Source organism: Eulemur rufifrons, chromosome 8, assembly GCF_041146395.1.
Source record: "Eulemur rufifrons isolate Redbay chromosome 8, OSU_ERuf_1, whole genome shotgun sequence".
Lineage (NCBI taxonomy): Eukaryota > Metazoa > Chordata > Mammalia > Primates > Lemuridae > Eulemur > Eulemur rufifrons.
Window position 1 is genome coordinate 2,470,982 of NC_090990.1, and position 23,660 is coordinate 2,494,641.

Consider the following 23,660-nt stretch of genomic DNA (forward strand, 5'->3'; position numbering starts at 1 on the left):
CAGTGAGGAAAAATCCACATCCTAGCGGTACATGCAAAGAATCAGGACAGTGAGAAACAGAAGCCTGTGCCTCTGCACCCCACTTTCAGTGTTCGTCAAACACAAGCGATACCTGCCTCTCCCCACCCAGCTAGCTGGAAGACAGATTTTAAAACAGTATTGAGTACCCACAGTGTATCAGTGAAAAAGTGATTATAAATCCACTGCTTTTTAAAAATAAATTACCATAGGTTGGTCTGATGGCAGTGGGTTATCAGAACTTATCAATATCACTAAAGTTGGTATACAACCCCCTACTGCTAAATTTGACTGGCTTAAAATAAATAAATAAATAAAAGTATTATAAATATATTAGGAAAACTGGTCACTGAAAAAATCTATGAGGGTTCAACAATGTCTAGACTACATTAATAAATAGTTATCACCTGTAAAATACAAAAATTTATTACAGGATCAAAAATAAAATATGTTATCCAAAGCTTTCATGCTATTTGTGTAACTCCTTCTGGTTTAATTTTTCAAATTAGGTGATTACAATATCGAGTTTTCCACTTTCATAGTTCTTTTTGGGTTTCTTGAGGCTCAATCAATACAAATCTCCTCTGTGTGAAGTATCTGTCAGTTACATAAACTGCCATTTTGACTCACTTTTGTCATTAACAGCTCTAACAAAAAAGATGGCAAGTTATTGATTCCTCTTCCTGAGACCTCAAAGGGATGATCAGGGCCTGGTGGCAATCCAGTCGCCATGCGTTTGTCTGCACCCTCTCACAGCCAGCCCACCGTGGAGCCTGCAGACGAGAACCTCCCTGGTTCTCTTTGACTGGCTCCAAGGAGAAGGTCACAGGCACCCAAGCACGTAGGCAGAGCAAGAATAATGACTTAATGGGCTCCTATAATCAGTGAATTCAAGTGGTTCAGATTCGATGAGCTACTTTTTAATTTCTTATCCTGCTAAATTTGGATTTCAATTCATGCAAACTGAAAAGAGAAAAAAAAATACATTCAAGTGTTCCCATTTATACTTTTAACTATAATAGCAAACAATATATAAAAGATCAAATGAATACACTTGGATTACAAGCCAGGTTTTGTGGTGGAACAGAAGTGCCACACCAGCATTCACCAGGCAAAGCCACAAATCAGAAAACAGACACTTGACCTTTGGCAATGCTACAATCCAGAGTCCCTGTGGTGGGCTGAATGGTGTCCTCCAAACAGATGTGCCTCCAGCCTAATCCCTGGAACCTGCGACTGTGACTTTTTTGAAACAAGGGTGTTTGCAGATGTAAGATGAGATCATCTTTGACTACCCAGGCTGGCCCTAAATCCTACAGCAAGTATCCTTATAAAGCAGGACAGAGAGAGGTTTGAGACAGAGGGAGACACACAGAGAAGACAGCCATGTGACGACACGGGCAGAGAACGGAGTGATGTTGCCACAGGCCAGAAATCGCTGGGAGCCATCAAAACCTGCAACGGGCCAGAGGGCTCCTCCCCAGAGCCTCTGGAGGAGCCCGGCCCTGCTGATGCCAGGCTTTCAGCCCAGCAGAACGGAGTTTGGATCTATGGTCTCCAGAATTGTGAGAGAATAAGTTTGTGCTGTTTTAAACCAACAAGTTTGTGACACTTTGTTGCAGCAGCCACAAGAAACTCATACAGTCTCCTGATGGCTTCTGTCCTCAGATTAATATGAACTCAGAGAAGCACTAAGACTTCATGTTATTTCATGAGCTTTATGTTCTTTAGGTTTTCAAGGATACTTTTTCACTCCTGCCCGGGTCACCATGCCACTGACCCTAGGCACTGTTCTGCTGGGACCCTCAAGCCCCAGGGACTGAGAACACACAGCAGAGCGGACAGTGACATCTGTCTGGGCAGTGGGGGGAGGTCCCACCCAAGCAGCACAAGTGTGCTCCACTGCCCGAGGCCATTTCCAGGGACAGAGCTGGGCCCAGGGGACGGAAGTCTTGATGGAGGTGACCACATTTGGGCACCTGGCAGAACAAAAATTTTAAAAAGACAAACTCTTATGTCAAAACTCTCTGAAAGTTCCCACTGCCACACAAATCACAGAGGAAAGAAGGGGTGGCTTAAAGAAACAAAGAAAGAGAGAAATTTGGTAATTATGACACAGATGAAGGAGGTGACTGGGAGGCACAAGGTAACCGTGGCGAGAGAGCTCAGCCCCGGGCTGGGAACAAGCACGTCGCACATCCGCACAGTCTAAGAGCCACGGGGACAGGCAGGACTGGCTCCGCCAAGGCACTGCCCCCGTGCGCATTAGCTCACGCAACCCCCGGAACGGCCCTGTGAGATGACAACCAGGCAGGAGAGGAAACAACAGCGCTACCAGCCACACACAGGGGGTGGCCTGAGGCCCAACCCAGGTGGCCTAAACCAAGGAACACCTCAGGGGCTGCAGCCAGGCGTCCGACCACTGCCCGACAAGCTGGGCACATGGGCAGCTGACAGTCCCTGCAGCTCAGAGCTCAGATGGCCGGCCAGGAGCAAGGCTCTCTTCAGGGGACTTGTTTTCTGGCATTCTCCTTGAAGACACCGGCCCCTGAGGTGAACTTCACAAGGCCTGAGAGACTCGCCCCTCCGCGCCCACCGAGGTGAAGAGCTCAGAGGGCAAAAGGCAGCTTCCCGGCGTCTCATCTCCCCTCCCTGCTGCGGGAAGGACCCGGCCCAGGGACCACCACACTAGGCAAAGCCACTGCCGTTCTCCACAGAGGTTCACAAAGCAGGTATCATCAGCCTGAAGTTCTTCATTCCATAAAATAGGTCAATTATACGCCAAAACCTTGCCCAAATTAGACGAACAGAAAACTCAGCAGCTGCTGTAGGCTAATTTCCTTCATACACGTTCATGGTGGAGAAGGAAATCTAAGGACATGTAATTAAAGTCATTTAATCTGCCCATATATGGCACAGTACACGCAGTGTCATTTAAAAGTACAGTAATCATTTAATAGGCAATATTTTCATTTCATTCTACTGAGTAATTATTTTTAAACATATACATGAACAGTGAAAAGACTAGGCTTTGGTTTTAAATAAAGTTCTACGACCTAAGTTATAGGAAGACCTATAACTCTTCCTACTGGCCAACGGGTTCACAGAACTTTGGCCCTCTTTGCCAAACAAGTGTCAATTTGACACTGATTAAAAAGAAGCAATGGGGCCGGGCGCGGTGGCTCACGCCTGTAATCCTAGCACTCTGGGAGGCCGAGGCGGGTGGATCGCTCGAGGTCAGGAGTTCGAGACCAGCCTGAGCAAGAGCGAGACCCTGTCTCTACTAAAAATAGAAAGACATTATATGAACAACTAAAAATCTATATAGAAAAAATTAGCCGGGCATAGTGGCGCATGCCTGTAGTCCCAGCTACTCGGGAGGCTGAGGCAGTAGGATCACTTAAGCCGAGGAGTCTGAGGTTGCTGCGAGCTAAGCTGACGCCACGGCACTCACTCTAGCCTGGGCAACAAAGTGAGACTCTGTCTCAACAACAAAAAAAAAAAAAAAAAAAAAAAGAAGCAATGGGGAAACCATTATGAGTTTGGAGCCGTGACCCGTGCGGTAAACAGGTATGTAGCTACCACCCCCTGGAGGCCACGTTTGGGGCCCAGGCCTTGGCTGTGGCACTGCAGAGCCTCAGCTTTTGCTTCCTCCAGAGAACCCACCCCTGCAGGTTGTACTTCCCTCCCCACTCTCCCACTGGGTCTTAAAAACCAATGGCCCCATGGCTCATGTTTGGGGCCCAGCATCGGCCCCATGGGCATTGTTCCTCCACCCCTCACCTTGGCCACACTGTAGGGCAACAGGAAACTCCATCCCCCAGGTGCAGTGACTACTCCATAGAAGGGATTCAGGTGAGGCTGGCCCCAGGCCTTTGATGAGATGGTATTTCTATGACCTGGGAATCTAGAGACCTTGGGAGCAGGAAGCTCTCTTTTATTAAGGGCCACCAGCTGGGAAAGAAGTTAGCCCAAAGCTGTCCACAGCCACACCCCCACCTCAGACCCCAGGGGACAGTGGGCCTGGAGGACAACAGAGAGTAAGGCAGAGCTAGCAGAGGAAATGCAGGAGGGGTGGAGAAGAGCTTCCCGCCCTGGGACAGGCAGAGCTTGTGGGAAGGACTCAAAAGGCACCACATATGCAAGAAAAAGTTGACCAATTGGACTTAAAATCGGAACTTCTGCTCATCAAAAGACAGTGTGACCATTAAGGGTGCTATGGTTTGAATATGTCACCCCCACCCACCCAAAAAGCATATTTTGGAAACCCAAATGCAACAGCGTGAGGAGGTCGGGCCTAATGGGAGGAGATTAGGCCATGAGGGCTCCGTCCTCATGAATTGATGAATGTCGTTAGCGCAGGAGCGGGTTCCCCACAAAAGGATGCATTTAGCCCCCCGTTCTCTCTCTCTCACCCTCTCTTTGCCCTTCCACTATGGGATGACGTGGCAGGAAGGCCCTCGCCAGATGCTGGCGCCTTGGTCTTAGACTTCCCATCCTCTAGAACCCGGAGCCAGTGAACTTCTGCTCATGACACGTTGCCAGTCTGGTGCTGCTCCAGCAGCAGGAAACAGACCAAGACAGGGCAGCCAGGTAGGAGGGACATGAGACCTGCCTGCTTAATTCCCTATAACTACATATGCATTGACAACTACCTCAACATACAAAGTTTAATTTAAAGACAGCATGTGGCATATATGAGCTATGTACAGTGCTGATAAAACTTTAGAAATAATAATGACTTTCCACAAAAATAAAACAGAAACAGAGTACTAAGTTAGACAATATAATGGAAAAAAATCACATTTATAATAGCAGCACAAAAACTTAAATGCCTGTGAATAAATTTAATAAGAACTGTTTAAAATCTACATTAAAAAACTATTTTTAAAATCACGCCTGAAAGACAAAAATAGAATGGAACAAATGGAAATACATCCCTTCTTCTTGGTGAGGACATCTCAACAGAATGTTAAGAATTCAGATATAATTGCTCACCAAATTCATTTATAAATTTACTGCAAGCCCAATAAAAAAATGCCAATTAGCATTGTTATGGAGCTAGACCTCTTGCGAAAATAGCTAGAAAAGCAAAGCAAGGAGCAGGAAGAGCCAGGAGTCTGAACTTGCCCTAGCAAATGCTAAAACACACAACAGGGCCTCCGAAAGTAAGCACTCTGGCCCCGGCACATGAATAAACGTCCAGAAACAGACACAGCTCTACATGGGATGGAGTATGTGACAAACACGGATCCTAAATCGCTGTGGCAAAGGACTCTGAATAAGTCGTAGTGGGACCAGAGGGCCACTGGAAAAAGGTAAAATCAGATCCACCCTCACACCACAAACAAGAGATCTAAACATCAAAAAGAAAACTCTGCAAGTACTAGGAGAAAGCTCGGGTGAACTCCTCCGTCAGCAGAGAATGAGGAAAGGCATTTCACCCATGACTCAAAATCCAGATGTAATAAAAGAAGAGACTGATACATTTGACTACATTAAAAAAATGTTTTAATGTTTACATGGCCAAAAAAAGGAAGAAAACAAAAAGACAAATGACAAAACTAGAAGATAATATCTGCAATATGCATCACAGAGAGAGAGCAAATATCCTTAACAAACAACTCTGAACATTTGATGAAAACTGTAAAAAACCCTATAGAAAAAATGGGCACAAGAAGTAAATAGACAACTCACAAACATAAGACAACATGTTCAACTTCACTCATAATCAGAGAAATACAAACCAAAACTACACTGTGATTCCATTCTCACCCATCAGATTGGCAGAATGCAAAATCTTGAGGACGCACCCTAAGGTGAGGCCGAGGGGAGCAGGCGCCCTAACTAGTAACACCGCCAGTGGGAACGAACAGGACACGACCCCACTGGAGAGAAATCTGACAGTATCCAACAAAGTGATCTACGCACCTACCCTTTGATCCCGCAAGCCCACTTCTGGGGACTCACCCTGAAGACACAGTTCCTGCGACACAAAAGTGCGTGTGCACCAGATCCCCATGTAGCATCACTGTGAGGGCAAACCCATGGGAGCTCTCCGAACACCGAACACCGAACACAGGAACCTGGCTGAGTAAATCTTGGTGCCTTGGCACAGATGCACGACGGACTGCTACGCAGCTGGAAAAAAGAGCGAAGAAGAGGTACAACTGCCAAGACCCATGCTGAAGGGCAGACAGACAGCTGCGCAGGCTGCTACCCTTTGTGTGTTAAGGGGAACTATGAAAACACACACATATCTGGTTATATTTGTAGAAAGCAGCCCAGGAAGGGCAAACCAGGAAGCAATAAAGTCGGTCACCACCGAGGGGTGAGGACAGTGGGGTGGAAGGGACACAGAAGATAGAGATACTTTTCTGAGATTACCTTTTTGTAGAACTTTGATTTTAAAAATCTCTCAAGGCATATTAGTGTTCTATATATTCAAAAAAATTAAATTAAATCAATAAGGATGGAGAGCAGAAAATAATTAAAACTGAAAGCAAACAGAAATATAAGAACCCACTATAGCTCAAATGAATAATGCCACCACACTAAGGAGGGGACAAATCCAAGAGACCTATGAAAACAGAGTATATCGGACTATAGCCCCTCAGGCCTGGGGCGAGGACAGGCTGCAAACAAAGCCTGAACTCGTTTTGCTGGGTTTACCCTTTGCAGTAATCACCTTAGATGCCTTTCAGGACTGAGCAAACGAGCGACCACACGGATGGCGCCCGGAGCCCAGGTTCTCTCAGCAGAAGGAGGGAGGGGCGGAGGGAAGGGAGAAGAAGGGAGAGCGCTGTGGGGACATGGGGATGTGGGGACAGACCAAGCTGAAGGGACCAGCAAGAGAATTCAATTCCTAAGCTGTGTATGTGCTATGGATGTATGTGCATGTTTAAGCATGTATGCACATACATGTACACACACATACCTCTAGACGTGTGTGTACCTATGTGTACACATGTAAAATTTCCTATCTCTGTCCACTGAAAGGGCTTGGACAAGGAGGTACACCTAAGATCTGATTTCTAACACATTCCCCTTTAAACAGAACCAGGACTCATCAAAACAAGAAAAGTCTCACAGCTACTCAGGATACTGAGGCAGGAGGATCATGGGCCCGGGAGTTCGAGACCAGCTGGGCAATACAGCAAGACCCTGACTCAAAACAAAAACAAAACCGAAAAAAAAAAAAAAACCCACGAAGAAAGTCTAAGAAACTGCCAGTCTGGAGAAGGAGACATGACTAAATGTCTTGTGGCATCCTGGATGGGACCTTGGAACAGAAACACGGCAGCAGGGAAGGGAATCCCAGTAAACGCCAGGCTGCAGTTAATAGTCATCCAGCGACACGCGGTCGCGTTGTGACGACAGGCCACAGCAATGGTGCTGGTAATGGGGAAACAGGATGTGGGCTGCACGGGAACTCTGCCAGCTTCATGGAATCTTTCTGTAAATCTCGAACTCATGGCCTCAAGCAATCCTCCTGCCCGGGCTCCCAGAGTGCTAGGATTACAGGTGCGAGCCACTGTACCTGGCCTATTTTTATGTAAATCTAAAACTGTTCTAAACTTAAATGTTTATTTTTAAAAAAGGACAGGCCTGGGAAACCATAGCTCCTCACAGATCGGCCGGTTCCAGGGCTGGAACAGGGAAGATGCAAAACAGCCAGCAGCATCTTGTGGTGCCAAAGGGTAAGAAAATGCTCAGAAAACAAGACAGGATGGAAAATGTCACAAGGACACAGGGACCAGGCTGAAGGGACTCCATTTGGTCAAATCTGGGACAATTTGAGCACCAAAGTAACCAGGGGCCACAATTCAAACAGCAGGGACCCTGGAGTCTGCACCCACTTGCACTCAGCGAACAAGTCAGGCAGTCCTGGGGGGGGGGGGGGGGAGGCCCGCCGGCAGAACACCGTGCCCACCAGCAGGCCTGCAGGGGATCCCTCTGCAAGGGGCACCAACAATGCCAACTCCAGGGGGACATTCAGATGAGGAGCAGAGGCTGGGTACGGTGACTCTCACCTGTAATCCCAGCACTTTGGGAGACTGGGCAGGAATATCGCTCGAGGCCAGGAGTTCAAGACCAGCCTAGGCAACCAGTGACATACCATCTCTACAAGCAAATAAGTAATTAGCCAGGCATGGTGGTGCACACCTGTAGTCCCAGCTACCTGGGAGGCTAAGCTGGGAGGATCCCTTGAGCCCAGGAGTTCGAGGATGCAGTGAGCTACGATTGCACCACCGCACTCCAGCCTGGGTGACAAAGCAAGACCCTATCTCTAAAAATGAATAAATAAAAATTAAAATTAAAAATAAATAGATGAGCTAAACGATACCTGTGTAGTCTTAAAGAATCTCCCCACAGATTGCTTATTAGTTGCAAGGAGGAAAAACAGTAGCTCTACACTGGAGACATCACACAAAATCCCCACACTCAACATCGCCAGTGATGGACGTCACGTACCTCTGGCCCTGAGGAGGACACCACCACGTGCACACGGTGTTCCGGCCAGGGAGGCATCTGATTCCAATCATAAGGAAACATCAGACAAATCCGAAATAAGGAGCATTCTCCTTAAAATGTTTTTAAAAGAGGGAGACTAAAATATTAAAAAATAAAATCATAAAGGACAAAGGCTGAGGAACTGTTCCAGATGCAAGGAGGCCAAAGAGACATGGAAACTAGACTCAACCGATGCTCCCGAACTAGAGACTGTACTGGAGGAAAAAGCCACGGAGGTCACGGTCGGATCCATTACACAGAACTGGAACGGGGCGGAACAAAAAATAACCCATGATTTGAGCCCCTGAAGATCCTGAGACCAGAACCCTCCTCGACTTGCCAGGTATGAGAGCCTATAGGTTCCCTGTTTGTTGCTTAAGCTGAATTGAGTCAGGTTTCTGTTTCTCACAACCACAAGAGTCTCAAGTAATACACCTCCCACAAGGTGTATCTGCGCACAGGAAGAAGCAGGGCCACTGGGCAAGTGCACCTGCTCCCAGGATGAGCACACCTGCCTGGTTCCCGGCGACCGTGGTCCTCGGCTGTGTTCTGACTCTACAGGAAAGCAGGTGCTCGCCGACACAGGCCGCTGGCGCCGCAGGGAGGATTCTGCCGACCGCACAGGCACGTGTGAGTTATATACCCACCTGCTGAGCAAGTACCACAGGTGAGGCTGATCCTTGCAGATCATTCCCTGAAGCTGTGTGAGGTACTGGAATCAACTGAGGACGAGAAACCTTCCGCTGGTTCCCACAGTGAAAACCCAACGACCTTTTGAATAAGCGGGTAAATTCCAGAAGCACCTTTACCTGAGCCCGTCCACTGGCCACAAATCTTATCTCTAAAAGAAAAAAGGGACAGGCAACGCTAGCTCCACGTTTAACCGAAGGCTTGTAAAGCCAACAGCGCAGAAGGACCACAAACAAGAGAAGCAGGGCTGTCAGCTCCCCGGAGGTGTCCGGGCCGGGCCTGGCAGCCGCGTCCTTGTTCCGCTGGAGAAAACGACCCCAACAGGGGCACGGGGAGCAGCCCCTGCCCGGGGCAGCATGCCTGGGCGCAGAGCCAGCAAACGAGACGGCGTTGCCGTCCCTGTGCGGGGACTTGCCCGGGACGCGCACTAGGCCTCAGGGCACGGGGTCAGGATTATTTTGAAAGATCTCAAGAAAACCCTCAAGACATCTGTATTTCCAAGTTTTAGGAAATTTAAAGTTATATAATTTCCAGAATAAATGTAGACTCCCAATATGGAAAATTCAAAATGTGCAGCACTGGCACGTCCTGGGCACCTCAGCCAGCACCTGTCACACAGCAAGCACTCCAACTTTTGTTAAACGAATTTGTTTTGTTCAAAGAATGTTAGTAAATACATAAATAATAAATTTGATCTTTACCTCTTAAAGATCTGGGAGGGGGTGATTTTGTCCTGTGAACTCCCCCAAAAAAGGACCGCTGTCACCCCGAGAAGCCGCAAGGGGATGTACATTTACTCTGACATACAAATGCAGCGAAAGACACTGGCGTCTGGCTGTTCCGCAGCTTTGCCCTCACTGCATGTCGCCCTCTCATGTCCGAGGGGGCTGGTTCTACCGTCCATTCGGCAGCACTCGTCTAAGGAGCCCACACTTGCACGCTGACAGCATTTCTAAAGAGGGAGCAGTGTGGCCATCTGAGGTCGCACTGTCCCCGGGACCCCGTGAAGGAAGTAGTCTGGAGGGGAGGAGCCCCTTCTAGGGCTCATCACAGCTAACCACAGACAAATCACCGTGAAAGGTTTTAGCTGCTCTGGGTAACTAAAAAGTGCAAATTTTAACAACAGATTGAAAACAACAGGTGTGTCTTCTCAAAACTTTTCTTTCTAGTTTGTTTTTAATGACTGCAAAATACTCAGAGCCAATACTATCCACTGAGACTCAGGTGACTGTGAACTGGATGCGGTCCCTGCCCACATCCTCCCCAACCCAGAGGCCCCGACTTGCATGTAGGTGCCATTTACAGGTGAACAGTCCACAGGGAACCTGGGGACACCGCGCGTCTGGCTCCTGGCCTGCAGCACGAGGCGAGGGAAGCAGCCACCAGAAGCCTGGCGCGCGCTGGCTCTCCCAGCGCTGGGAGAGAGAAACTCAGGTGTGACGAGCGCAGCGGGGCCACGGTGAGGACAGACCGCAGCGTCAAAGGGGCACCAGGAAACCACCCGCTGGTGAGAAACACACCGGCTGCCCAGCCCAGGCAGGCAGACTTCGGTCAGGAATCATTTTCTAGAGAAAAGTACACTATTTGGGTTTATCCATTTCTGATCAAGTAAAATACTTAAGAAATGCACACCCAGGCTGACAGGCCATTTGATGATACTGAGAAATTTCTTTCAACTTTCCGGTGTGATAACGGTATGTGCAGTCACGCTGTGAAGCCCCTACCTTCTGGAGATACACAGGGAAACATTTACAGATGACACGACACGTCTAGGGTTCGCTCTCAGATAACTGGCCGACGGGGACAGGAGAGCAAGCCGGGCAGACCAGCAGTGAGCTGATAAGCCTGAGGCTGGCGGTGGGCGCGGAGCTCATCACGTGCTTCCCTCCAGCCTCAGGTTTGAAATTTCCCATCATAACAAAATTTCTTTTAAAAAAAAGAAATGTACATGCCAAAATGTTTACAGATAAAATAAAATCATGCCTGGAATTTATTTCAAAACAACTTAAGACTGGTTGTGGAGAGGACATAGATGAAGCAGACTATCCACGAAGTTGACAGTCGCTGAAGCTGCCTGTCACCATCCAACCTGCCTTTGTTTTTTTTTTTTTTTTTTTTGTTGAGACAGAGTCTCACTTTGTTGCCCAGGCTAGAGTGAGTGCCGTGGCGTCAGCTTAGCTCACAGCAACCTCAGACTCCTCGGCTTAAGCGATCCTACTGCCTCAGCCTCCCGAGTAGCTGGGACTACAGGCATGCGCCACCATGCCCGGCTAATTTTTTCTATATAGATTTTTAGTTGTCCATATAATGTCTTTCTATTTTTAGTAGAGACGGGGTCTCACTCAGGCTGGTCTCGAACTCCTGACCTTGAGCGATCCACCCGCCTCGGCCTCCCAGAGTGCTAGGATTACAGGCGTGAGCCACCGCGCCCGGCCCAACCTGCCTTTGTTTACGCTGGAAATTTCCATCATGTAAAGTCTTCACAAAAGAAAATGAAGAGGGAACCTGCAGCCTGAATACAGAACTGCAATGGAAAGGCCTGAGCCCGACTGAAGAATGACGCTCTGTAAGGGGCCACTAAAGGACCAGGCGGCTGTGGTGTGAGTGGCCCTCCTTGGGCCCACCCCAGGCTACAGGGGAGGCTGCCAGGCTTGTCCCCCACCGTCCCACAGACTGACCCCCAAGGAAGGAAGAGGAGCCCACGAGGCACCACCATTGTTTCTCCTCCAACGTGCCAACCTGCTCGTGCCGGGAACACTCAGTTCGGGTTTCGCCCGCTGAATGCTGAACCCGTGTTCAGTGTTCCACACGGCAAGCAGTTTGTGTGGAAAGTCATGCCGCACCCTGGAACGTTTCCTCCCCAGGTCACACTGCAGAAAGTGCACCTGACGACAGCAAAACGGAAGCCGACACTCCGCATCATGACCGACCTCCACATCCAAAAGGGCTGCTGAGCTATCACACGGCCACGTCCCCCACGCTCTGGGGGCGGCATGGCATCGTGACCACCTGCCACTGGTTAAGCATTTCAACGAAGAGTTAAAAAATAATAAAGTGTCACATAAGACATCTTAGTTTCAGCATGCAGACTTTACAGTTGCAAGTGAATTACAACGCACACTCTCTAGAAGGCACTAACTGCGAGCGAGGCGTCCAGGGACATAGGCCCCCACAGAGGTGCCAGGCATGAGCTGCTCCTCCCGCTGGCCCCCTTGTCCCCTATGCCGGGCAGCCAAGGCAGCGCACCTGGGGCACCGCACCTGAGCCCAGGCGTGGCTGCCCAGCATCCTGCAGGCCGTTTCTCCTCCAGGCTCTCCCCAGCCCCGGCAGCTCCACCCTCTCAGGGAAGCACGGCCCGCCCAGGATGCTCCAGTCCCATCCACTCAGGCGTATTCAAAAACAGTTGCATTTCAGCAGAAATTTCTGGCAATGAGTAAAGAAAAGCAGAACTGGAGCAACAGTTTCATTAAAATGACTGTGGCCGTGGGTTAGAGTATGAGAATGCCTGCTGCCTCCAAATTTCCGCACCTCGTTAGGGCTCTGACTCATACAGGCTTGAAGGGTGGACACTGGAGAGGCCACGTGGCTGCTGCCAGAGCAGATCAGAAACATGGAACGGCAGTTATGCTCCGACACCTCCCTCTCCTGCCTGTGGCGCCCCCCAGACCGTCCTCAGGGCCTACGTCCTTTCATCAGTGGTTCCTGAGAGCCCAGTCACAATGGCAGGCAGGCCCACCACCATCCACCATGTCTTGTCGGCCTTTTTGTAGATTCTGACTTACTTGTTAAAGAGACACAGTAGTCCCCCTTATCCACAGTTTCAGTTACCCAAGATCAACCTCAGTCTGAAAATATTAAATGGAAAATTCCAGAAATAAACAATTCAAAAGTTTTATTTTTACTTTCATTTTTTAAAGATACGGTCTTACTTTGTCACCCAGACTGGAATACAGTGGTGCAATCATAGCTCACTGCAACCTCAAACTCCTGGCCTCAAGAGATCCTCACACCTCAGTCTCGCGAATAGCTAAGACTACGGGCATGCACCACCAGGCCCAGCTAATTTTTTAAAATTTTTTATAGAGACAAGGTCTCACTATATTGCCCAGGCTGGTCTTTTTTTTTTTTTTTTTTTTTGGAGACAGAGTCTCACTCTGTTGCCCAGGCTAGAGTGAGTGCCATGGCGTCAGCCTAGCTCACAGCAACCTCAAACTCCTGAGCTCAAGGGATCCTCCTGTCTCAGCCTCCCAAGTAGCTGGGACTACAGGCATGCACCACCATGCCCGGCTAATTTTTTCTATATATATTTTTAGCTGTCCATATAGTTTCTTTCTATTTTTAGTAGAGATGGGGTCTCGCTCTTGCTCAGGCTGGTCTCGAACTCCTGAGCTCAAACGATCCGCCCACCTCGGCCTCCCAGAGTGCTAGGGCCCAGGCTGGTCTTGAACTCCTGGCCTCAAGTGATCCTTCCACCTCGGCCTTCCAAAGTGCTGGGATTACAGGCGTGAGCCACCACGCCCAGACCACAAATTTTAAATTGTGCGCCACTCTGAGTAGTGTGATTAAATCTGGCACCATCCCACTCCGTCCCACCTGGGACATGGATCATCCCTTTGTCTAGTGTATCCACGCTGTAGACACTATCCACCTCTGGCAGCTGAGAGACCACATTAACACAACTTTTATTACAGTATACTGTTATAATTGGTCTATTTTATTATTGGTTATTGTTGTTAATCTCTTACCGTGCCTGATTTATAAATTAAACTTTAACGTAGGCAGGTATATACAGGGAAAAGCATGGCATACACAGTACAAGGTTCAGGGCTATCCTCAGTTAAAGGCATCCACCACTAAGGGCCTTGAACCACACCCCCTGCGGATACAGGGGGACGACTGGATTGGCTTTTTCAAACAGAAAACTGAATCATAAGGACAGCATGACTTGGGTTTTCCAAAGCATCTATACATTATATTTCTCCCAACTGAACCTACAAATTCTTACTCTTAGTTATGATATAGGTACATACAAAGTTCACAGTAAGAAGCCATTTATCACTCGTGCAAATTCAAGCTTTACTATGCCTAATATCATGTGGAACATACGTTAAAATAGCACCAGTTTTCAAAATAATTATTGATTTGATAATTATGAATTAACACTACTTGGCTACGTGAAACCTGCTGACCTATTTATCACCATCAGGCAGCAGAATGTACTTATGATATTGTGAAATTCGTACATGCTCTTCTTCCAGCTTCCTAGCATACAACTCCTAAAATCCTTGGAATCTCCAAAGTGATGTCTTGTTGGAAATGAGATGACTGGTGGCTGGCAGCCCCTAGCCAGCTTCAGGATGGGCCTGGCCACAGGAAAGACCAAGGCAGGATTACAGGGTTGGGACTTTCAGCCCCACCCCACAACCTCCAGGGAGGGGAGAGGGACGGAAGGTTAAGTTGATCACTAATGGCCAATGATTGGTAATCAATCATGCCTATGTAATAAAATTTCCATAAAAACCCAAAAAGACTAGGTTCAGAGAGCTTCAGACAGCTGAGCACACAGAGGTTCCTGGAGTGTGGTGCGCCCAGAAAGGGCACAGAAGCTCCCGTCCCTTCCCAGTCTGCCCTGTCCGTCTCTGCATCTGTGTCCCTTGTAATATCCTTTATGATAAACCAGTAACTGTACGTAAAGTGCTTCCCTGCATCTGTGAGCCACTCTGACAAATCAGTCCAACCCTAGCAGGGGTTGAGGAAACCCGTTTACAGCCAGCCTGTCAGAGGCACAGGTGAACAACCTGGAGTGAGGTCAGCATCAGAGGCGGGGCGGTCTGTGGGGCTGAGCCCTCAGGCTGCGGGGTCTAACGCCACCCCCAGGACGACAGTATCAGAATTGAATTGGAGGACACCCAGCCGGTGTCTGCTACAGAACTGACTGCTTGTTTGATGTGTGGGGAATAGCCCACACGCCTCGTATCAGAAGCTGCGGTGACAGCACAGTGAGAGGAACTGAATTCGTTTCTTCCTCTAGCCTCAGTACTATTGCCATAGAGATGGGAATGACGATAACAAAGCCATCATCAGGAAGTACCTTCTAGAACCGTATCCCATACTTGTCATCCACACTGCTAATAATACTTACACTGTTTTTAATGGAAAAAATGTTAATGCCAACTGTGTTTATCCTCAGCACAGAGCCCATCACCAGAGGAGACCTGAATACAAAAATGGTTCTTACGTTGCCGTCCACTACGGAAGGACTGTTAAACACGTACTCCAGCTGAAACACGATCGCAAACGCTGGGTGACTGACCATCTCGGGGAGTCGGAGGCGGCTTCTCAACACCAGAGCTTGGTTTCCAGAGCTGCATCAGAAACACAAACCAGGGCACATTAAGGTGTTGGCTCCCACCACACCCTGCACCCACCTCCAACACTGTCAGCGACAGCTCAAGGGGGCAGCCCAGGGACCCGGGACACTGGGCACTGCTGACATAGTGAGTCTATCCATGCAATGCTGCAAGCTCTTCTGTGTGACTTGGCCCCCAAGGTAATTCCCCACACCAGTGCTTTTTTTTTAAGTGTCACAATCACCACCTCTTCCAAACTGCCAGAGCTTGCCTGCAGGAGGATGGAATTGTAAGGCCAAATCACCAGGAAGTACCCCAGAGAAGACGAGGCTCCTTTCTCCAGGGCTGGTCTGCTGCAGAGGACAGCTGGCCCCTGCCCGGCCTCAAGAGAGAAAGGAGGGGGAGGACACCCTGCAGAGATGTCTGTGATATCTGATTTGGGAAGCGCTGATTACACAGAACAGCAGGACCTGCTGCACTCCGGTTCTCCGTCCCATGGAAAACTAAACCCAGGGCACGTCTGCAGGGCAGAACGCAAGGGTCTGCACAGACCCTCAGCAGCCACAGCTCGAAGTGCCTGTAATGCTAACTCCAAAACTGTCACAGCATGGCCAGGCACACTGGCTCACGTCTATAATCCTAGCGCCTTGGGAGGCCGAGGCAAGAGGACAGCTTGAGGTCAGGAGTTCGAGACCAGCCTGGGCAACATAGGGAGACCCCATCTCTGCAAAAAATGAGAAAAATTAGCCAAGTGGGGTGGCGCGTGCCTGTAGTCCCAGCTACGTGGGAGGCTGAGGCAGGAAGAGTTGGAGGCTGCAGCGAGCTGTGATCATGCCACTGCACTCCAGCCTGGGCGACAGAATAAGACCCTCTCTCAAAAAAAAAAAAAAAAATTGTCACAGCACAAAAACAGGCTTTTTCCAAATTACAACTCTGAGGCTTATTCCTAATGGGTACAACTTAGCAAGAGGAAAGAAAGATGACAAGGAAGTACCTCCACGTAGGTGAGTCCACACCTGATGTGCACAAACAACTTCATTTCACTGTGCTCCCTCATACGTCCCCACCCAGCCCTCAGGACGCTGGGGAAAATACCTGGTCTTTGAAGAGGAGACCATTTTCCTGCTGAAGCTCGCTGAGCGGGTCAAGGCCACGTCCATCTCGGGCACCAGCACAACCACCTGCGGCCTCTGCACGAAGCCCAGGCCGTTGTGCACACCCACGTGGAGGCGCCGCTCCAGGATCTCCAGGGCGCTGCGGTCCAGCGGGCCCTGGAAGCAGCACGGGCAGGCAGCATGAGCTGGGCTCGGGAGGAAGAGCCCCAGGGTTAGCAAGCAGAGAGCAGAAACCGCGACTGAAGCTGCAGCGTTTCCAGATCAGGTGACGTCAGTCAGGATGAGTCCAAGCCCATGAAAGACACACGGCCCAATCCTAACCGCTGGCCTCGGGGCAGTTCCTAGTGCCGGCATTTCCGACAGGGCGCAGGGGCCTCCACGGCCAGGCTCTCCCTCTCGCTCCCCAGGCTGAGCTGACAGTGCCCAACATGCAGCAAGCCCTGCGGGTGCCCGTTACAAGGAGTCCCTCTCCCAGAGTCGCCACGCCACGCCACGCCACGCCACACCACGCCATGTGGCCACGCTGTCCATGCTCCCTGCACGTGTGACTCACAATGATGAGCGGGAAGTAAAGAGGGCATTGAGCAACAGCAAGACGGCCCCACACCAGTTCCTTAGTCCTCTGCTGGTACATTTCTTTCTTTTTGCTTCTAAAGTCAAAAGTAAAGTCCCTCTCTTGCCCTAGGAGGGGGGACGAGGAGCAGCTTGTCCACAGGCATCTGGGGGCCCCTTCTTTTAGAGCTGGGAGAGCCACCAAGGCTGCCCCTTCCTCTCCCCACAGGAGGCGGCACCTTCTCATGGCCAGGAACAGAGGAGCAGGCGGGGGCAGAGTGCCGGGGCCTGGCGGGTGGCGGCAGTCTGCAGACATCCCACCCAGCTCCCCCTCTGCCGGGAATGGAAGAACCAGGCCACACAGACCATGCTCTAGCAACATTTGTGACAGTTCATAAGGCCCAATTTTTCCAGACGAAGGAAAGATTATTGCCTAGAGAAAACAAGAAGCCCCCCAAACCTGCAAAGGTTTTTCCAAGGAACTTCTGGCATATAAACAAGCTCCTACATAAAAAACCCAAAAGAAGCCTCATTGTTAGAGGTGACAAGAACTCTAGAGATACTCTCCTTGGACTTGGTGTTTTACAGCTTGCAACCCGATCATCGATGGGATGGGACGGGAGAGGGAACCCCAGTTCTCTGTGTGCGAGGTAAGCCGGAACGCCATGCGCGGGCACGGTGTGGACTGGCCCTCCTGGGGGCTGTAGGCAAATGGGCCGGAAAGCCGCTGCCTAGCGGACCAGCAAAGCCCCCAGACCCCCTGCCAGGGCACTTGGACAAATCCACACATCGAAAAGCAACAGAGAGGAACGGCAACGTGCTGCCCACACGGGACAAACGTGCAGGGATGGGCTCACACGGGTGTGGGACCAGGGAGCACCTTCCCGGACACCGCCGTGACGGGTGAAATGACCAAGCCTTCCAGTGACCACCTCGAAACAAGCCAAATATTCTCTACATGTCCTTGGCAGATGTATTTTATGGGCTTCCCTATGCTCATGTGGTGACTTAATTTACTTTTAAATGAGGATTGTTTCATGATCTACAAAATAAATATTAATTAATATCTCAGGCAAACAGCACCTTCATCACCACCCAAGTTAAAACAACGGCTGGAGGTACTGCAGGGGGCTTGGCTGCCAGAGGAAATGGGTCCTCTAAGACCTACTGTAAGTTATCAATTCAGGGACAGAGAGAGTGTCCCTCTGCGGCCAAAAAATGGGAGAAATGACAGGACCATGTCACCAGTGGCCCCACAGCCCATCCCCAGAAGCATAAGGTGCCAGCGTCCTGCCCCTCCCTGCCCGGCCCTGCCAGACACATCTCCACTCTTCAGGTTAAGTTGCCGTGACATGAGACAGTACCTCCTGGAAGTGGTCGCTGATAAGGAGTTCCAGAAGCTCCTCCTCAAATTTCTCGAGGGAGGGGTACAGGGTGAAGAATAAATTGTCCAAGTACCACGTGACGGACTTCTGAAGGCGAGGCTTCCGGAGGGCGTCTCCTGAAACAAGGAGAGGGCTGCATAAGATTCTCCTTGGAAACAAAACCACCTGAAGCAACCGAGGGCCCTCACCCCCTCCAGGCCACGGGTGCTGGTACCTTCGGGCATGAAAGAGAGCTGCCGCTCAGAGGAAACACCACCCAAATGAACCTCTACGTTGATTAAGCAAATCACATTTCATTTGCAGTCCAAATTCCACACCAAACCTCCTCCAAGAACAAATTTTATAATTCAGCAATTCCAAGAACACAGATTACAGAATGCAAAGTATTAATAATGTCTGCCCCCTTGGGCTTGGCTTCCCTTTAGCACCTACTTCCTCTTTAGCAAGAACGCAGCCAACTATGTTGTCACTTACTTTACTGCATTGACCTTGAACCATTTGGAACACAGAGGAATATTCATGAGCATGTTAAGGCAACCAGCAAAAACACAGCCTGGGCTGGCACCACAAGAACGAAGTCCTGGTCCTGATACAGAAGCAGCCCCTGGCCTCTGAGCTCCTCGAGGAGAAAGGAGGACGGTGGCTCCCAGGACCTAGCTCAGTGTCCAGTGCACAGCAGGCACATGACAGCGCCAGCTGGACAGGGCAGGATCCAGGCCGTCGGGGGCGTCCTTCTCCACACGCTCTGCAGCAAAGACTAACCCAGAAGGACAAAGGCAAAGCCAATGGCTTCCCAATGAACACAAAACTCATGGCAATGCCCTGTTTCCCACCATTTTCATCTTCTTCTGGTCCTGTCTCCATCTCTTCCTATGTTTAATGATTATTTACTATGTAGGTACAGGGTCTTAAGATTTTTAAAAGCCAATTCCACAGCTAAAAAAAAAAAAGAAAACACTGAGATAACACTCAATGCTGATGAAACTGCCATTCCCGGAGCACCCTACCCCACTGCTGGACGGCTCTAAGTCAGTATCGCCAAACAGCAACTTGTCTTTGCCTTCATATAAACCAAAAGCCTTAAAAATATCCCCCACCTCTGCCCCAGTAATTCTACTTTTTGAACCTATTCAGAGAAAATAATCAAAGATGGAACCAAAGATTTATGTGCAAAAATACTCACTGGAACTTTATTTATAATAGAGAAAAAGTCAGAAAAAGACAAATCTTTACCAACAGGGGAATGTTGATTAAACTTTGTTCGTCCATACCAAATAGGAGCAAAACATCATATTGTCAAAGGTTATTTGATAATTGAAAAATAATCATGATATTGTAGGTGAAAAGTAACATACAAAACTGTCTATTGTTCCATTTGATGCCATTTTTATTTTAAAATATAAGCACTTACATGCATACATGTATATCTAAGGGCAGTAATCACAGATTATTTTCTTTCTTTCTTTATGGTTTTCTGTATTTTCTCTATCACAAACACCATATTGGATTTGCCCAATGGAACAAAATAGAGATTCCAGAAATACATTCACGCACCTATAGCCAACTGATTTTCGACGAAGGTGCCAAGAACGCACTGGGGAAAAGACAGTCTTCATTAAAGGGTGCTGGGAAAACTGGATATCCACATGTAGAAAAATGAGACGAGACCCCCTACTTCTCACCGTATATAAAAATCAACTCAAAGTGGATTAAAGACTTAAATGTAAAACCTGAATCTATGAAACCACTAGGAGAAAACATAGGAGAAACACTTCACAACATTAGGCTGGGCAAAGATTTTTTTAATAAGTCCTTAAAAAGCACAGGAGACAAACACAGAAATAGACAAAGGGAATTACATCAAAGTAAAAAGCTCTTGCATAGCAAAGGAAACAGAGTGAAGAGACAACCTATAGAATGGGAGAAACTATTTGCAAACTATATATCAGACAACGGGTTAATATACATAACATACAAGGAACTTAACAGCAAAAAGACAAATAACCTGATTAGAAAATGGGCAAAAGACCTTAATGACATTTCTCCAAATAAGATATTCAAATAGCTAACAGATACATGAAAAAATGCTCAACAGCACTAATCATCAGAGAAATACAAATCAAAACCACAATGAGGCCGGGCGCGGTGGCTCACGCCTGTAATCCTAGCACTCTGGGAGGCCGAGGTGGGCGGATCGTTTGAGCTCAGGAGTTCGAGACCAGCCTGAGCAAGAGCGAGACCCCACCTCTACTAAAAATAGAAAGAAATTATATGGACAGCTAAAAATATATATAGAAAAAAAAAATTAGCCGGGCATGGTGGCGCATGCCTGTAGTCCCAGCTACTCGGGAGGCTGAGACAGGAGGATCGCTTGAGCTCAGGAGTTTGAGGTTGCTGTGAGCTAGGCTGACGCCACGGCACTCACTCTAGCCTGGGCAACAGAGTGAGACTCTGTCTCAAAAAAAAAAAAAAAACAAAACCACAATGAGATAACACCTCTCTCCAATTAGAATGGCCACAATCAAAAAGTCAAAAGAAAACAAGTGCTGGTGAGGAAGTGGAGAATAAGGAACACCTACGCACTGTTGGTAAGACGGTAAATTAGTACAACCACTATGGAAAACTGTATGGAGGGTCCTCCGAAAATTAAAAATAGAATTACCATCTGATCCAGCAATGCCACTACTGGGTATAAATCCAAAGGAAATGAAATCAGTGTGTCAAAAACATATCCGCACTCCCTTGTTCATTGCAGCACAATTCACGATAGCCAAGATATAGAATCAACCCAAGTGTCTGACAACATGGATAAAAATGGATTAAAAATGAATGGATTAAAAAACATGTGGTATGGATCGCTCGAGGTCAGGAGTTCGACACTAGCCTGAGCAAGAGCGAGACCCCGTCTCTACTAAAAAATAGAAACAAATTATCTGGCCAACTAAAAATACATATAGAAAAAATTAGCCGGGCATGGTGGCGCATGCCTGTAGTCCCAGCTACTTGGGAGGCTGAGGCAGTAGGATTGCTTAAGCCCAGGAGTTTGAGGTTGCTGTGAGTGAGGCTAACACCACGGCACTCTAGCCCGGGCAACAGAGTGAGACTCTGTCTCAAAAAAAAAAAAAGTGGTATATATACACAATGGAATATGATTCAGCCATAAAAAAGAATGAAATCCTGTCATTTGCAACAATATGGATGGACCTGGAGCACATCATGTTAAGTGAAACAAGCTAGACACTAAAAGTTAAATACTGCATGTTTTCACTCAAATGTGGGAGCTTTAAAAAAAAAAAAAAAAAAGGCCAAGCACGGTTGCTGATGCCCATAGGGAGGATCACTTGAGGCCAGGAGTTGGAGACCAGCCTGAGCAACACAGCAAGACTCTGTCTATACAAAAATAGAAAAATTAGCCAAGTGTGCTGTTTTGTGCCTGTAGTCCCAGCTACTCAGGAGACTGAGGCAGGAGGATCACCTGAGCCCAGGAGTTTGAGGTTGCTGTGAGCTATGATGACACTACTGCACTCCAGCCTGAGCGACAAAGGGAAACCTTGTCTCCAAAGAAAAAGAAAAAAAAGTTGCTATCATAGACGCAGAGAGTAGAACAGTGGTTACCAGGGACTGGGAAGCAGGATGGGGAGAGAGTCAACAGGTACGAAGTTAAAATCTGACAGGAAGAATAAATCTCCTGCACAGTAGGGTGAACACGGTTAACAGTAAGGTATTAAATATTACAAAATAGCTAGAAGAGAGGCTTTGAAATGCCCTTACCACAGAGAAATGATAAATGCATGAGGTGATTATCACACTAAATACCCTGACTTGATCATCACACAACATATACATGTACTGAAATATCAAATTGCTCCCCATAAATACATACAATTATAATATGTCAAAAAAATTTTTTAAGTTTAGCAAAGTTGGGAAAAAAGAACATAAACTAAAATAATGGTGGACAAAGACCATTTGTCAGGCCAATTTCTTGTAGGAAGGGTCATTTTGGTGCCACAGATGCCCTCTCTCAAGGGGCCACAACTCAACAGAGGGACCCGAACTGCTGGGCACCTGGGAGAGTAGCAGAACCCGGTGCTCCTGCAGGGGGCCCGGGCCGGGCAGGAAGCAGGCTCTGCATCCATGACGAGGAGACACACGCACCCCGGACCCCGCAGTCCTTACACGGTCATGACCTGGTCTGCACAGAGAGGTGCGGACTCCAGTCCCATGCACAGGAAGTCTCACAGGGAGGAAAGAGGAGCTTCCACCAGGGTAACCAGACAGGAGCCACAGCTGCAGTGGGAAGAACCTTCCAGATCCAGGAGGCCAGGGCAAGGCTGGGCATCTTCGTTCTGCTGGCCTTCTCCAGGCCACATCTTGTGAGCATGATGGGCTCTGGAGTGAAGCATCTAAGCCCCAAGCCTGGCTCGGTCACCAAATTGCTCTGTGACTTCCAGGAGGCCAAGACTGGGCCAAGAACAGCTCAGCAGGAGCTGAGTCCCCTCCACACGTCTGAAGGGCCATCAGAGGGAAAGCCGATCAGGCCTCCAGGATGTGCTCCACAGGAGCCCGGATTTGGGCTGGACTTAAGCAGAACCTTTATGATCAAGACCCCAGTGCTTTACCAATCCATCTCATTTTCTCCCCAAATACATCTCTATGAGCAGGCCCTATTACTGTCCCCTTTTTATGGAGGAAAATAACAAAGGCTTGGAAAGCTACAAAACTCGCCCCAGCTCACACCGCAGATAACAGTGGAACAGGCGTTGACCACAGGTCTGTCGTAGCCTCCAGTGTCACCCATTGAGCATCATTTACTACCTGAAATTGCAGGTGACCCTCAAACAACATGGGGTTAGGGATGCCGACCCCCCATGCAGTCAAAAACCCACATATAACTTTTGACTCCCCCAAAGCTTAACTCCTATTAGCCTACTGTTGACCAGAAGCCTTACTGATAACATGAACAGTTAATTAACACATATTTTGAAAGTTATAGGTGTTATATAATGCATTCTTACAATAAAGTAAGCTAGAGA

General features: G+C 48.5%; 1 protein-coding gene across 1 annotated transcript in view; it reads right to left on the reverse strand.

Annotated features, from left to right (window-relative positions):
* The window catches only part of NPHP4 (nephrocystin 4), a 110,911-nt gene that overhangs the window by 60,107 nt on the left and 27,144 nt on the right, over nt 1-23,660 (reverse strand). The window contains exons 6-8 of the mRNA XM_069477273.1: nt 18,604-18,740; nt 16,668-16,843; nt 15,461-15,587 (exon numbers count right to left, since the gene is read on the reverse strand). Of these exons, the coding sequence (XP_069333374.1) occupies nt 15,461-15,587; nt 16,668-16,843; nt 18,604-18,740 (440 nt within the window). The remainder of the gene's footprint in view (nt 1-15,460; nt 15,588-16,667; nt 16,844-18,603; nt 18,741-23,660) is intronic.